Raw genomic sequence first — 16253 nt, 5'->3', positions numbered from 1 at the left:
TGCTTCATTGAAACTATTTACGCAGGCGCATCCAGTGCTGCGCATGCCTGGCAAGGGGAGTTTGGGATATTGTCGAAATTATGAATATAGAATTACTGAAACAACTTTGTGAATTGGTAATGGATCGTAAGATAGTCGTGACTAGATATTTTGGACGAGAAGGCTGGCCCTTTCTTAGGATAAAGAATAAGCATTGTCACGTCTCCAACGATGCGGCGATTTATTATGCTGCATTATTTTTATTATTCGATTTTATAAACAATTGTTTTTGCAATATGATAGAAAGATAAGTATATCAGCTTAGCCTTTCTTCCAAACTATGTTGGAGTCGGCTGATGCAGCTGAATGTGTTTTACATGGAGCGACTGCCTGTCTGACTTCCGCAACCCGGTCACCTGGGATAACACGATACCCTTCGGTAAGACTGGTTGTCAGACTTTGAAGCTTCTGACTACTGTTAACGACTGTCAAAGATCTTCGAAAATGACAGCCAGGACCCACAATTTAACGTGCTTTCCGAAACACGGAGGAACTCTATATGTATAATATCTTGCTGCTTTACCTCAGAGATCATCCTTGCGGCTGTTGTTAACTAAACCACGACTAAGTACTTAGTGAATATCTCGAACTAAAATTTAGTATATTATCATTAACCGGTAGATTTTTATATATATTATTTATGATGTCATCGACTGTTGAGGAAATTGTCCTATTTTTCTATCTATTAATCTACTACTAAATTACAATCGAGTTGGCAACACTTGTCGGTTCTGTCAGAAAATTGAGGTTGACACATGATAGGTAGGTAGGTATAGTCTCGGTCTTATTCGCCATTAGCCAATGCTGTCATTGAATGAAAATATTTATATTGAAGCTTTATTTACGAAAACAAATAACAGGGAATAGTTAAAATCCTGAGCTATTAAATCTTTGAAATTGTCTCTGAACATTTGAACTTTGTGGTTGAAGAGAACAGTGTCCTTAAGTTTAGGAGTATCAAAACAGTAAAGCTCGGAGAAGTACTACATAACTTAAATAAAATGAAGCCTGCTGAAGAAAACGTAACCGCGGCTTCAGAAGAACCGACCCCTGTAACTGGTGATGCTATCGGAAATACAACATACAGTGAACGATTTGTTCTAAGAACTTTAATAAAATTTGCAAATTTGAACACATTAAAGGAAGAGCTTAAAGAAAAATCATTTGAAGAAGACCTTTGTGTACTCTGGGACATGACTGCGGAGAGAGATGTTGTGTTATTCTTACAAAGATACGACGCGTTGAAACTGTTCAACTTTGCATTGTCAGTTATAGATAGGAAGAGGATTGTTGAAATAATTATTGGTATTATTGCTAATATGTGTTGTCTAAAAGAGGTTGTGGATGATCTGATGACAATGGACAGCTTCTTATCTATCTTTATTCCTTACATCAATGTAGATTACATGTACGTCCGCATACAGATGATGCGTCTCATCAGTGCTTGCGTATACCAAGGGAATGAAGAACAACTCACAAAATGGATGGAGATATTTAAAAATATAGAGTATTCAACAACATTGTATGATGTAATGCAGGATACGCGGAATAAAAATGTCTTAACCACTGCATTGGAAAACTTGAACACAATTTGTTCAAAGTGTAATATTGAGAGTCTCCGAACATTATTCTTTGACCATTTCGTGACACAAGATGCCTTTGATGCAGTGATAGCATTATTTAAAATAATATATGGTCGTGACCGAAGTGCATATACAAATGACGAACTTGAAAGAGTTATGGTTATAGTAATTCAAATACATTTAGTTTTGCTAGGTTTTGATAAATCATCTTTAATTGCTCACAATGTGAGTGTTCCTGTTTATGAAATAGTTTGTGTCTTAAATACAATACTTGTACATTATGAATGTAAAATGATACAACTTAAGGAAATGGATACTGACTTAATTGATGTTGTTGAGTCTATAGCTACCATTATGAATATCATTCAAGACCCTGAAGAAAGACGTATTGAATTTCAACAATGCTGCCTAAAATCAAGTTACAAAATGTGGGAAGTTATCACCTCGGCAACAGAATCAAATAGCAATGGATCCTCCTTTGATGACAATGATATAGGGGAATTAGAAGAATTGTGTGGAAAGCTAAAGCCTGCTCTGTGTACATTAATTTGTACTTGCCTATCAAAAAGTTCAAATGACATTTTACTTGAAGCCATGGCTAGTTTTGGAGTGAATAATGTAGAAATTATTATAAATACAATAAATGACAAGGAGTTGCAAAAGGCTGTTAATGACAGAACAAGTGATTATAGGAGCCGACACAGGGAGACTAATGCTTGCTAAGTAATAATAGAGCCTTTGAGAGGATATTCCTACATGCTCAAGAGTGGGACAAAAATGAACTAAATTTAAATATGTTCTGCAGTAAACCTATGTTCTTGTTACACTGTGGCTGTAGTCACTTTGACTCTATACATTCACAAAAAAATGTTTTCACTCTAATATATAATGATGATTTAATTGGATTTGTATAGTGTGTGTACACATGGAAGTGGCTGACAAACCAAACTTCACTACTTATTATAAAGATAAAGTGACCTGTAGCTTTAATTAAATTCTTTATTTTTATTTATATCTTTTTTTATTTTATACTTTAGGACTTAATGCCAATGGCATTATTTTCCAGTCAACTTTTGGGCTTTTATGGCATTATCAGTCATAAAACAGTAACTGTGTTTCTTTTCACGAAAAATAATTGTTAGAGCCATTGTAATTGCACCTTTATTTAAATAATGATAAAATGAAGTAGTAATTTGATTAATAGAATGCCATAATTCAGTTTTGGTAACTACTGTTAGTGACCCAGTGAATGAATAGTTTAATGGTTGGATGCTAACCATCCTTAAAAATTTGGCATTTAGGTATTTTCAAAAATTGGAATAGGAAAAGAATACCGCCTACATTAGCATTAAAAATACATATTTTCGGAGTAAGATAATAAATTTTGAACAAAGTCAACGACATGATTACTTTACGACAATAATTGGTTTTTATTTAGGATACGGAACTTAATGCAAACAAGAATTTTACCTAGGAATGTTTAACGTTTCGGCGCAGGTTACACTGGCCGTGGTCGCAGACTGACAGGCTGATAGCCCTTAAAATAATAAGTGTTTTTTTAAGAATTTGCGTATTATTGATGTTCTTTGTTGAAATATCTTTGTAGACCCTATAGTATGTACGAAGTACCTACCTACTTATTAACTGTATTGTGTGATTACACAGTTTTTGTCTAAGTTATTTAATTTTATATTCTGCACCTATCTAAGTTGCTATTTGTCAATATAATGTAGGTATGTCAGACAATACCCAAATACGAATCTATGTAAACCGAATGATTCAATAAATAGTTATCTCAATTTATGTTTTTAATTTCTTCCGATCCACGCGTTAGCATGACAGAAAGCATTGACCTATACAACTGACACTTTACTTATAAACTTGCAAGAATGTCTGGGACCGTAGTATCGAGAACTAATTACTACTAATTTATTGTCATCCTAAAAACGACTACTTTGTTAAGATGAGTTAGTTAGTCCGGGTGTATACCCCGTGCCTAGATAGCAAGCACCTATAGCATCGTACTTGGTCCTTGCCTCTCACCTCTCACCGTTTTGCGTCTATCACCCGGGAAAGCATGGCTTGGGCAAGTGCACTGTCATCTGATACCTGTGTAGGTCCCGCTTGCGGCCATGGCAGTAGGTATTATCATAATAGTTGATACCTATGTAGGTCCCATAATCATAATATTTTTATAACATTCCTTATAAAGACTCGAATGAAATGTGCATAAAGAAAACAACTCAATCAGTCAATCGTAGATGGCGCTACCGACGGATTAGTTAAGTCAATAAAATTAGTAATGTATAGCTAACATTACTATTGTTAAAATTATATTTTTTATTCTGAGCCATATTTTAATCCGTTTACCTTAATGATTAATGAATAAAATGATTAATGAATAAAATAAAATTTTCGTATTATGTAGGTAGATAGTGTAGGTTCCTACCTATAAGTACAGACGGGTAGGACTAGAGGTCAATATTCATTTGACAAACAGAACTTTAACATAGGTAGCTGGCTAATTAAAGCAATTAAAATGTTAACACTACTACTAAAATAATGTTATCAAAATAGTATCACTACAAATCATTAGGTACTTACGGGTAAGTCTGGAGCCATAGCAACGTCGCTAAGCCGGCGAGTCTCGATCCTGTGACGACACTGACACTTTGTGCAGCGAATGCATTACCTACTCAGTTTACGAGTTAGGTACTATCACTGTTAAAGTTACTCATCACTAACGCCGTTTCAATCGATACCTACAGTCATCGTCGTTGCATATTAAATAAAGCGCACCGAATCCAAGGAACGTAGGTATATGGTGCGTATTAGACACCATGAAAACAATACAAACACACACTTCCTAATAATGATAAACCGTCAATAACACTCTGTCGTCCTTACGCAGTAGGTAGGTAAACACAAAACAGTAGCTATTACTATTTTAAACCAAAACCTAAGACAAAAACCAGAAGCGTCCCTTTTGTATAAGGTTTACTATTTATTGTTTTTTTTTTTTTTTGTTCTTTGCGCGCGGAATGTAGGTACCGGCACAGGTTTTGGGGGGAACTGGCGGGATAGATCAAAGAACCTACATCAAACGGAGCGTCAGCGTCACGTGCGCTGCCCAATAGCAGAGTCGCTAGACAAGAGAAGCATCATTGTAGTAGCATTCTTTCTCATTTTACTTTCACTGATTTGAATATCGAATGAATCGAGAGCACGGTGAACGAACTTTATTCTATAGCTTGTTACGTAGAGGAAATTTCTTTATTCTTTGTTAATAGGTACCTACATACTTAGTTGTAATTCGGATGCAAATTGTTGTATTCCACATAAGTAAGGAACTCTAGCCCTGCTGCCTACCCATACTTTGAAGGAAACAAGCCATAGTAGCGGCACGTTGTATGTTATTGTAATGAAATATAACGGTATTGCACATAGCTTTTATTGTGAATCAAATGCTATATTTCCCTTACGAACTAAGGTAAAAAGGCGTATCAAGAAAACTACAATATGTATATAGGATTATATATTTTTTACACATTATGAAGCAACATTTACATTACCATAAACAAGTTTTACGCCGTCGCCACAGCGGCGGACTAAAACTATTCGAATGTAACAGTAACAAAACAATCACTAGAACCACGCATCACTCATACTTGTCACTTAATATGATATGCTCCTCACATAAAAAAAACATACGACACAATACTGAAAAGGAAAAAGGAGATTAATAAATTTACATATATTAAATGTACTTACAACTAACTAACCACGAGCCTACATTCCCACTATCGGGGCAAAAACGCACGAAATTTTTATTTTTTAAATATCAATTTGTATATAGTTTACATAATATATCGTTAGAGATAATAAAAACAGGATAAAGACTAGACTTTACACTGATCAACGACAAATTGGCTAACAGCAACATATCGCGAGGCGGCTCTCTGCGGGCGTCGCCTTAGCGCTTAACGTAACATACTACACTAGAGTCACCGCGGCGCGTCGCGTCTACACCCGGTCGTTGCACATTATTTTATTTATTAACAACAACTGTCCATCAATGAATTGTATTCATGTTTCTATTCTGTCTCACGGCCGACTGTAAACGCGATACTTAATATTAAAACAAAAAACATGTGACCGATATGTCGCCCGCACAGAGACGCGTATAACATACATATAAAACGTTACATGTTACCTACTCAATAAGTTACATAAATAATTTGAATTTAAAACGAGTCTTAGGCTTTTGAATAACATAATTATAGTTTGTAGTACCATGACAAACCTTAATTTCGCTACGTACAGCCGTCTAAGTAGCGATCATGTTCGCGCTTGACCACCTTTATAATTTAACTATAGCCGTAGTATTATTGATCTTTGTTCCTTCAATGTTAAGGTGATATTTCGCTTGGATCATATAGTGTTGCAATGTGAGATTATACATTTTGCAACAAATAAGCATGCTACAGCAACGCACGGCATCTACTATTGGCTCTATGCACCACTATACCTTCCATTCAAAAAATCTACTTAACATAAAAGTGCCAACAACATTTAATTGAACGAATCATGCAACTATATATCCATGATAGTTCATAACACTTAACTGCATATCTTAATCTAACGTCCCTCGAAAATCAAATACCTTATAAATATTTAAAAGTTAGAATGTCAAAATATATAAACCAAAATACATATTAATGTGTATGGGCTACAATACTTAACGACATTCACAACTTCACATAATATATAAAACACATTACTCAGGTACATGTGAACATTTTTACATAACTTTCCGTTTTTGGCATTTGAAGTGTCAACTTACGAGTTTAATTGAATTATAAAGGTGGGTAGTTGATGTAAATGATCAGATAGTTAGGCGACTGCATCAAAATAATATTTACAAAATAAACGTAGCGGAAAAAGCCGCGGGTGATACGAACGCAGGTGTAACCCTTTGTACCAACAGGGATATGTGTACGCACAGTGTCGCTGAACGTCGCCTGCGCACGCCTGCGCTGCAAGCCGTCATCCGGTGTTCGTGTGTCGATACGAACTCACGCATCCAATGTGGATCTAACATAACATTGTTTCCTATAATAAATGTATACTTCAACAATATGTACCTATCATTTTCCCTTATTTTCTCGAAATCACGCACTGCGTTCCTAGCTGTCCACAATCTATAAAACTAATTTTATTTCCTAATTTTAATATCAATTTTCAAGCTTCATAAAGCAATTTTATTACAAGAAATTAGGAACAAATAACATACGCGTGAACGCATTACTTGCGCCCGCCAGACAGTCAAACTTATACGATTTCGACAAAATCTAACTAGCCAACATATTCACTTACGTTTCGTCGATACAAAATACAAGTGTAAAATACTTTACATACATTTTATGTAGAAAACAAATGATTCCGGTACGTCCGGAGTTCAGTAGCCAATTCGTATATGGTCCGATTTTGGCACATATTTCGTAATACGTAATAAATAATACTATTTTGACTGCGAACAATGGCAGTGTTGTGTTGAATTTTATCTCTTAGATGATAAGAGCGAAATTTGCGTGGCGATTTGTGCCTTCTCTGAATCGTTAATACAATATATTTTCGTTAGCTCGGTGCTACGATTATAGAAATAGAGCGATGTGTTGACAAACATGTAGAATAAGGAGAACACATCGCTATACTTGTCTGATTAATACCATCGAAGCACGAACAATAAACTCTCTACGATAAATTCTTTGGTACACATTTGTGAGCAATGACAAAATCTGTGAGTAAATATCCTTATATGTTTATGAACATAGGAAATACTGGTGCTTGTACCGGATCGTGTCGCCGACTGTCGCCGCCGCACTACTCGCGTGTCTCGTCACTGGAATGTTCGCATCGACAAAGCACCGCCCGACCACCGCACGGCTGAGCCCAAATACATATTGCTTCCATAATAAGCGTATTTAATCCATTGAGAGTAGGTACGATACATTCAAAAATTTTTGTACTTACACAATCTAAACACGAGTAAATATTTAAACAACCTACATTTCCCCGTCTTCGTTGTCTTGAACGGACAGCTCGAATCGTTTAGGATATCTACGGGGTCCACACGGAGGTTATCGTACAATAAATATTAGGATTACGTCTACACAGTCTGTTACACGGCAAAGGGTGATCGATGCATATTTAGTTAGGAGCCCCCTATTTTACTGAAATATTGGGGGCGGGAGAGGGCTGGGGTGCAGTGTGGGGTATCGCGTTATTTGATAAGCGATAATGTGAAAGGATTGGTGAGATATAGTCGGATGTGTCTCGGGGCGGTCTACGCGCCGGAGAACCCGTACACTTCGAGTACGCGTATCTCGAAGTCGCCGCTGGGACAGAGCGGCGGGTTGTTGAACGTCGAGCAGCGGTCAGTCTTGCCGAACCTTATGTTCTCGTCCATCCAGATCGCTTGACCGTCTCTGTGGAATCAACAAATTGTATTATAGCGCTTACATAACAATAACCTGTTCCATTTATGAATCTAACATAGGTATTGGAATTTATTAGTAGGACAGTAACTATTACAAGTTTGTTAAAAAACGAATAAACAAATTAATGTCCGGCTATGGTTTATGCATGCTTACGAAACGATTTATTTAACTACTTGGCGTAAACGTGATTACAATTGGAATCTTAAGACTCAATCATACGTTAATAGTGAGGGGAAACATTTTGAATCTTGCATGACTGAGAACTCTTCTAAACGTTCTCAAGGGAATGTAAAGTTTCAATTCACTTGGTGGACTTAAGGCTTAACCTTTCTTTCATGCCGGGATGGACAAGACAGCATTGGGATATTCATGGATTAAATTGCTACGTCGAATAGGATTGCATCAATCACACATAATTTCCAAAATGGGAACACAAAACATACAGGCATTTGTACCCGTAAGTAACACATTAGGGGTCACATCACATTCATCCCTACATACCCTCCACCGATAGTAATCATTGTGTTATCAGCAGCCATAAAGAGGGAATTAGCATGAGGAGTCCTCGCATCAGCCTCTCCCTCCTTGCCGTCCTCGAGGCACCCAACCCACGGGTACTTAGCGCGGTGAGGGTGCAAGCTGAAAACAGAATATACAAGAAGTACTGACCCTCCTCCGATGGTAATCATCTTTGAATCAGCTGCCATGAAGAGTTCTGAGCCGTGTGCAACTCGCTCCTCTCCTTTCCCGTCGTTCCCCGTCGTACAACCCACCCATGGGTATTTAGCGCGCTCCGGGTACAAGCTGTGGGTTTGATGCAACATGCTTTGACTATAATACATGGTATGAATTATGGTGGTAACGTATTTCAAATACTTTTGTAATGGAGGTTATGTTGATAGATGACTTTTATGCTCCCTTTTTCGACCAACAGCCAGAGTTTTCGTCCAATTGTGTGTAGAGGTAGTTGGTGTATGTTGGATTATGTTGGCGTGCAATATCCAATAGTGGTAAATTGTACACAGATCCCAACGTTGTGATGGCCAAGGCTTAGAGGTTGGTCGTGGCCCATAATGTGTGAAGAGACTGTTTTGATCAATGAGTGAGTGTGAGTTAGGACTAGTCGGGAAGAGTGTAGTGTTTGACTGTTGGTCGAATGTGGAAAGCTAGTATTAGGTCCGTATTGTTAAACTGGTATTAATTTCGAAGTAAGATTTTAACAACCCATTGGACATACTAAAATAGATTGTAAAAACTGATTCTAAGTTCATAGCAGTCTATCAATAAAGTCCCTAAAGGTATTTTACACGATGCAAGTCTATTGCCCGTTGTAAATAACCCTTTAGTTAAAAATAAATGTACATGATAGATATGTTTTACATAAATATTGTTTAGTAGGCATGCTCAAATATGAGGCATTCAAGTTATAAATACAAATAATGTTGTCCAAACGACATCAAGACAGGATAATAGGTAAAATTGTTCTTTCAGTGAAAAAATAAAAAATACTCTTTAAAATGAAATAAGATATAAATCCCAAAGGAAATTAAAATTATTTGAGGATAGTTAAATGTAGCTAAAATTATCCTTAGAAAGGTTAACATTTTCCCAAAAAACAAAACAACATAAAAATGCAAAAAACACACAGATCTTAGAGCATTTTTAGCAATGGAAATAAAGCATAACATGTTTGAAATATCAAACCATTTATGCCTTTCTTCCATCGAGAAGTATTTTAAATATATTTTACAACTCCAAGCTCTTTATAATACAATAAAAACATCGATTAATTAATGTTTATTACAAGTTAATATGCAAAACCCAATAATGTAAGTTAGATCGAATAAATTAATACGCGGGTTAGTCCAGCAGATACCCGAAGAGCCCCATTACCTTTATAAATAATTGTATAGAAAAAACAAGTAACTTTACAAATTATAAAATAGTAATAAATATAAAGAAAAGAAAGGAAAAAATGTTGATTTGCATGTGCTCAGTATAAGCCCCTAAATAACTTATAAATACATATTTAAATATAGTTATTTAATTATATCAATTAATAAAGCTTGCTAATCTACTACAGTTTATATAAAATTATAGTTTTAAGCAGTCTTTATATAAAGCAAGTTTATACATAGTAATATGTTAAAAATATATTTTGATGATTACAATAATTGTAGATTGTAGGTAGATGTCTCATATTGTTATGAATACATATTAATTTACAATAAAAATAAATTCTATATTGAGCCTCATAAAACAAATTTACAAATTTTTACTATGGCAACTTTAAACTACAGCATGTACAGTAGCAACACTGTCTACCTATCTGTCAAATATTGGGTACATTACTTGGTTACGCAAACTGATGAAGTAGGTTTTTTTTAAATATTCAAAATCAGTGAGAAAACTTAGAGAAAAGATCACTCATTTGACCACAAAGGAGATACTTTAATTGCTCGTGACCTCACTGAAAAGTGGAAATACTTTCCAGTGAATACAAGAAAGCCAATTTTACCGTTAAAAGAGCAGCCGATTTGACGAGTACCTACTCAAATACCCAATTGCAGTATCTTTAAAGTAAACTTTAAAATAATTTCATATACTATTATGTAGTCTGGCTGAGAATATTTCTGGCATTTAAATATAAATATCATTTGACAACTCAAACTAAGCAGAGTTTGTACTACGGTAACCAAATAACTGATAAACATACTTACATACAAACATACTTTATACACTACTAAATTCATAGATAAATAATTGAAAATCAGGCTCAGAACAAAATACTCCGGATGGGATTCGCACTGGTACCTGTGTACTGATTCGTACTCAAAATTATTAAGTATATAATGAATTAACTTAATACGATTTGCTTTTTTTTTACTTATATAGAGGAGTATAGGTTACCTAAAGAGGAATGTCTCTCCGGTGCCGAAGTAAGCCTGCCGGTTACCACGCTCGTCCTTCTGGTTGCGCTCGAACCATCGCGTCGAACAGTACGCACCGAATACCTGGGAAATTATTATTATTTGCATTTATGTAACAAGTTTAATTTCTCTTAAATCCTTTACCATTTGAGTTCCTACAATATACATAGGGCAGTGAAGTTAGTAATCAATTTTTAAATCTATAACTGTCTCTCGAGTGTCACGGGTCTCCCCCCGGAATGCGGGAGGTGTTAGGTCTTGAGTTTATTAGTCTAGCCGAGAGAGGGCCTTGTCTTTCTTAAAGTACTTAACAATAAACTCTTAGGTATGTAAGATATATCCTTGCATCACATATTACTACAGAAAGCCTTTGATGTGTTGCCTTGGGTTCAAATCGAGCCCAAGAAATGCTTTTATCTGCCTAACTGTTAAGTGCTTATAAAAATATGGTCGAAAAATTTTTTTTTAGGCAACCTCCGCTTTAACAATTGATCTTGTGTCGCGAGTACTTTTACAAACATACAAACAACGGACACAAAGAACATCTCATTTTGAGGATCGCACAAATAATTGTTCGGTGTAGGAATCAAACCCACGGCCTCTGGACGCAATGGTAGCGGCGTGGTCGCTTACCTCATTATTGCAAGTCTTGATCATGAGCAACGTAGGTTCATGGTGCTCGACCCTCACGTAGAAAGTGGTTAACGAGCAACCATGCTCTTCGGTCGTGTACAACAACACTGGTTGGTACATCGTGATGCGTACGGGTAGCCACGACCATAGCGTGAAAAGCTGAAACAGTACAGTATGTGTTAGGAACAGGTATTTGTAGTTCATGATTGATGACTACGCTATGGTTGCTAGAACATCAACTAACGAATTTACTACAAACAATTACTAAGGTATTTGTATTTCTGTTTGTAATTTCATCTTTTATCTTGCGCGTAATATTTAGCGCCAGCCAGTAATTAATAACAATGAAAAAAATTACACGTTTCAAATATATTAATAAACAGTTAAATAATCTAAGGAATATTATCGGATAAAAAATAGTTTATTGACATTTAATTTAAATTTTCATAGCTGGCAACACAACATAGTGACGTCACAGTTAGTGGTGTATTAGTAGACGTGTACGAGTGAGTGTGCTTGTGTGCGTACAACAATATACACACGTACAGTTACTACTTTATTACTGGTGGTTGTGCAATATTACCATCTCTTTCTTACACAGAACAAAATAAACTAAGAGGAAAAGAGACAAGATGTTTTTGATTTTTTCCCCGTTAATTATATTTTTATCTTTGTTCTTTTGACTGAAGTAAAATTGCACCACCACCGTATTTATAATTTAAAAACATAATGTAATAACGACATCTCATGCAACATCAAATAATTAAGTAAGTAGCTCTAGTTGGAGCCAATTTCACAACATCTATATGGGAAAAGCAACTTAACAACTAAGTAGAGTTACTTTCTATACATTTCACTATACACTTAGACATATATATTAAAAAATATAGTAACTTACAGGTCGTGCGTATTGTATATACCTATTTAGAAATCTATTCTAATAACATATAACTATTCTAGGTAACTGAGACACTAAACATACATTATCTAAATAACTAAACGAAAATAATGAATTTCTATTTGCGAAGCAATTTAGTATTTAAATACGAGAAGTTTGGTATCAAGACTATTTTGAAACCAAGATAACGAATAAAAAAGGCGTCATGGAAATAGGGTCTTTCCAGAACAAGTCAGTTCCGGAATAACGCATTTAGGTACGAAGACTAAACTATTTCTTCCGTGGAATTGTTCGTCACAAATAACGGGAACCTATAAAAGATATGGGTCCTTAAAACCATGCTTAAAAGTTGATACCATTCTATTCATTCCAGTCCTAAGTTTGTGGCTATTAGGCTCTCATTACTGGACGTGGGACAAGGCGCAGCATACCCGGCTAATCCCTGTTATCAATCATTTTGTAACCCAGATAAGCGTTTCGTGAAAACGGATTTACTGGCGTAGAGCTTTCAATAGAAGTTTCTTATGAGTAAATAGGCGACTTTACATACACGCTCTTTCGCGTGTGATTAGGAGCGTACAGGATTACGCACGGAAAAGGCGGCGCGCTCTTCGCTCACGTTTTTTCGCGGGCTTGACAGATGAGCGCGGCGCGTGCTCTTTCCTTTGTTGTTTCATGCGCGAAATAGCGTGTGGGTAAAGGCACCTATTCTGGGCTAATTCAGTATACATGATATATACCTGAAAGGGACGTTAGTGGTATATTTTTATGAGGTTCTCTTTAAGAGGAAAAATTGATAAAAATCTCAGTGTGTCCATACTATTACTATACATTAATTCGTGTTTCTACTACCTATTTATAAACAACCCTAGTATTGCTTTCTATGTATCTATAAACTAAGAAAGTCACCATTTTCTGTTCATATTATGTTTGTCCAAAAAGTTGTGAAACTGGCTCAAATTTTGTAAATAAATACTTGTAACAATGAATTATAATCTATCGATAGCCAGCTGCTACTGTTACTATTAATCTGTAAGTAATTTTATCTTCTAATGAAATTTATTATAACTTTAGACTAAGTGGACACGTACTGGTTGGCTATAATTTTCTTTTTCACTCAATGTTATAAAATAATTTTATAACAGCTAATAGTATTAAGATCTTTACTTTACTAGATGAGTGATAGAAAATAATTATAAAACATAAAAACTAAAAATGCAATCATCTCTAACAAATTCTGATCATTTTGATCAGAACATCTCCCAATCATTGAGTCGATCAAAGTGATCAATCATGACGTGAAACGAATAAACTAAGACACTACTTTAAAAAACACACTATTTTTCCTCAGCTTTATATATAATTTAGAATATTCAGATACAAAAATGTATTTTATTTTTAGTTTGTTTCAATACAACTTTCTGCAATTTTTTTAATCCAGTGCGAGTCCACTTAAGTTATAATGATTTATCATTAATATATTTATATCGCCTCTCTTTTGAGGTTTGTGGTGCAATTAGATTACAGTGGGGTTGTACAAATACATGCAAGGGGTTCCGCAGATTTCAACTAACTGCATAAAACATAAAAAACAAATCTAAAACCTTTTCATGTTACTATGAAAATAAAAATACAAGAACAATCTAAAAAGAACACGGCAAAAATTATTAAAACTGTCTTATCAATTTTTATTTAAAGACACACATAATTAAACTAAGTATATGTAGATATAGTTATTTATTTAAACAACTTTAATACTATATTTAGCACAAAATAATTAAAAAAATTAACCTACGGAACCCACAAAAAATACTGAAAGGTACTACCTACTGTAGAATGTGCGCAAATAAATATGTAATACAACAGTAACTAATAAAAAGTGCCACCACGAGAACAATGACCCCTGTTAATAGTGATCAACAATTTCAACAGTATGTCTGTCCAACCTTCTGTCTCAAATCTGACGCGTGATGATGTTGGTCCTTGAATACCGCGTTAGGGAATGGGAACCAGATGGCCAGGTGGGAGGAACGTGGGCTCTGCGAATCATGGACTCATGATCAGATTGATCGATCATTGTTTTTGACCGCTATGATCAGGTGTTGATCAGAATGGTCAAATGTCTATGATTAGAGATATTTATGTCGATGAATTTGGTTTTGTGAAGAATTGAAATGATTTATCGATATCGATAATGATATTTTATGATATAAGTATTGATATTTTTATTTATTATTTGTCGTCATATTGTCGTAGAGATCTCGTGTTATAAGTTATTTAATCGGCACTGTACAAAATTAACATAAAACAACATCAACAAACGGACGCACTATTTAGCCGTCATGCACACTAGCTTACACGTACTTACCATAGGAACGCAAAATAAAATTGTAATAAAAAAAAACAAGCTGGATTTTATTTGTAGGAATCTTCTAAAGCTTCTAACGCTTCAAAAGAACGAAATAAATAAAAAACACCTAGTGACAAGCGGTGCATCTAAACATCGATATAATGTCGCAAGCTCTCAATAGGGCGACACTTATATTTGGTGACTTAATACTTGTATCTTACTTCGTTCTGGTCTAGTATCTGCGACCTGATCGCTTGGATTGGGTAAACGCCCATCGATAGGGCGCGCGGGCCCGGCGAATGTGAGCCCTAACGGGAAAATCGACACACAGTTAGCACTCACACAAAACAATCGATTACATGCGACCTTCACATCACTATTATCGATATCTTCTCAACATTTGTTAATTTCTCAAGCTATATCCACTTGTTATGCCAATTTGTACATCTGTTTACGACTCCTAGAGCCTTCAATAACACACACATGCCAAGTCTCAAACGCATTGACATCGTGATGTTCAATATCTTAAAATAAGAAAAATATATTGTACAAAGAGGAGACACACTTAAAACAATGATAGAAACATGAATAAATCAGACATTCAAAGCGAGTGATATGAATGTTGAATATCCTTCATTCGTATCATCAAGTATCTAACTAATGAGTATAGAGTCGAGCCGTATGATCACACCGATGGACACAACAACGTAAGAGTCATTCACAGAATGTCGCTACACAGACCGAACATAACATAACGGTGGTTTCGACAAACGAAAGAACATGTATCTTACATAAAAATATATTAGACTTGGACACTATCGAATTTGTAAAACAATTCGATTTTAAAGTTAGTCGTGTTAGGGTTGCAATCGAATGAATTTAATGATAAATAAAAGCCAAAGCCACGCCTAATGTCGTCGAGTACGATACCATCTGTTTGCACGTTTCCTCAGACATTCTCTGCGAACCAAGTAAAATAAACTGATATACAAATATATCCTCCTTATATATTTGTGGCTGTGCAGTGTGTAGTTAGAATATAATATAATCATCGTGACTGTTAGCATAAAAGCTACCCTTAAGCTTGTACATAAAACATAAACCTACACGTGGCTTATAAATATAAATCCATGTATATCCATATTGTCATTATAATTTGTTGACAAAGCTGAAATACTATAAAAATAAACCATAATGTATTAGTACATTAAAATAAACTTAAAATCAATAATGTGACCTAGTTTATTTTGATAATCATACATATTAGCTGAGATAATGAAGAAAGTTTGAAGAAAACCAATTGTCATAAGTATTCATCAC

At 35.2% G+C, this 16253-nt stretch overlaps 2 protein-coding genes across 10 annotated transcripts in view; one reads left to right on the top strand and one right to left on the bottom strand.

The window, feature by feature from the left end:
• The first annotated feature begins 793 nt into the window (after positions 1-793).
• LOC142987206 (uncharacterized) lies at positions 794-2634 on the top strand. The gene has a single exon (XM_076135813.1). The coding sequence runs from the start codon at positions 1041-1043 to the stop codon at positions 2343-2345; it is 1305 nt and encodes a 434-aa protein (XP_075991928.1). The 5' UTR covers positions 794-1040; the 3' UTR covers positions 2346-2634.
• Positions 2635-5142: 2508 nt separating this feature from the next.
• Positions 5143-16253, bottom strand: part of sky (GTPase-activating protein skywalker) — a 119535-nt gene continuing 108424 nt past the window's right edge. For 2 of the 9 annotated variants that reach the window (XM_076135803.1, XM_076135805.1), the window contains exons 9-13: positions 14530-14622; positions 11686-11844; positions 11033-11136; positions 8624-8761; positions 5143-8110 (exon numbers count right to left, since the gene is read on the bottom strand). In XM_076135803.1, coding sequence (XP_075991918.1) covers positions 7969-8110; positions 8624-8761; positions 11033-11136; positions 11686-11844; positions 14530-14622 — 636 coding nt within the window. In that variant the 3' untranslated portion in view covers positions 5143-7968. Of the gene's footprint in view, positions 8111-8623; positions 8762-8791; positions 8927-11032; positions 11137-11685; positions 11845-14529; positions 14623-15154; positions 15242-15863; positions 15894-16253 lie in introns of all 9 variants that reach the window. The other 7 variants (XM_076135812.1, XM_076135809.1, XM_076135808.1 and 4 more) reach the window with 7 other exon arrangements.

Source organism: Anticarsia gemmatalis, chromosome 3, assembly GCF_050436995.1.
Source record: "Anticarsia gemmatalis isolate Benzon Research Colony breed Stoneville strain chromosome 3, ilAntGemm2 primary, whole genome shotgun sequence".
Lineage (NCBI taxonomy): Eukaryota > Metazoa > Arthropoda > Insecta > Lepidoptera > Erebidae > Anticarsia > Anticarsia gemmatalis.
This window is presented reverse-complemented; position numbering and strand designations above follow the sequence as displayed.

Bases quoted from the DNA above. Each gene is read 5' to 3' on its own strand.
- LOC142987206 (XM_076135813.1), top strand. From the start codon at position 1,041: ATGAAGCCTGCTGAAGAAAACGTAACCGCGGCTTCAGAAGAACCGACC.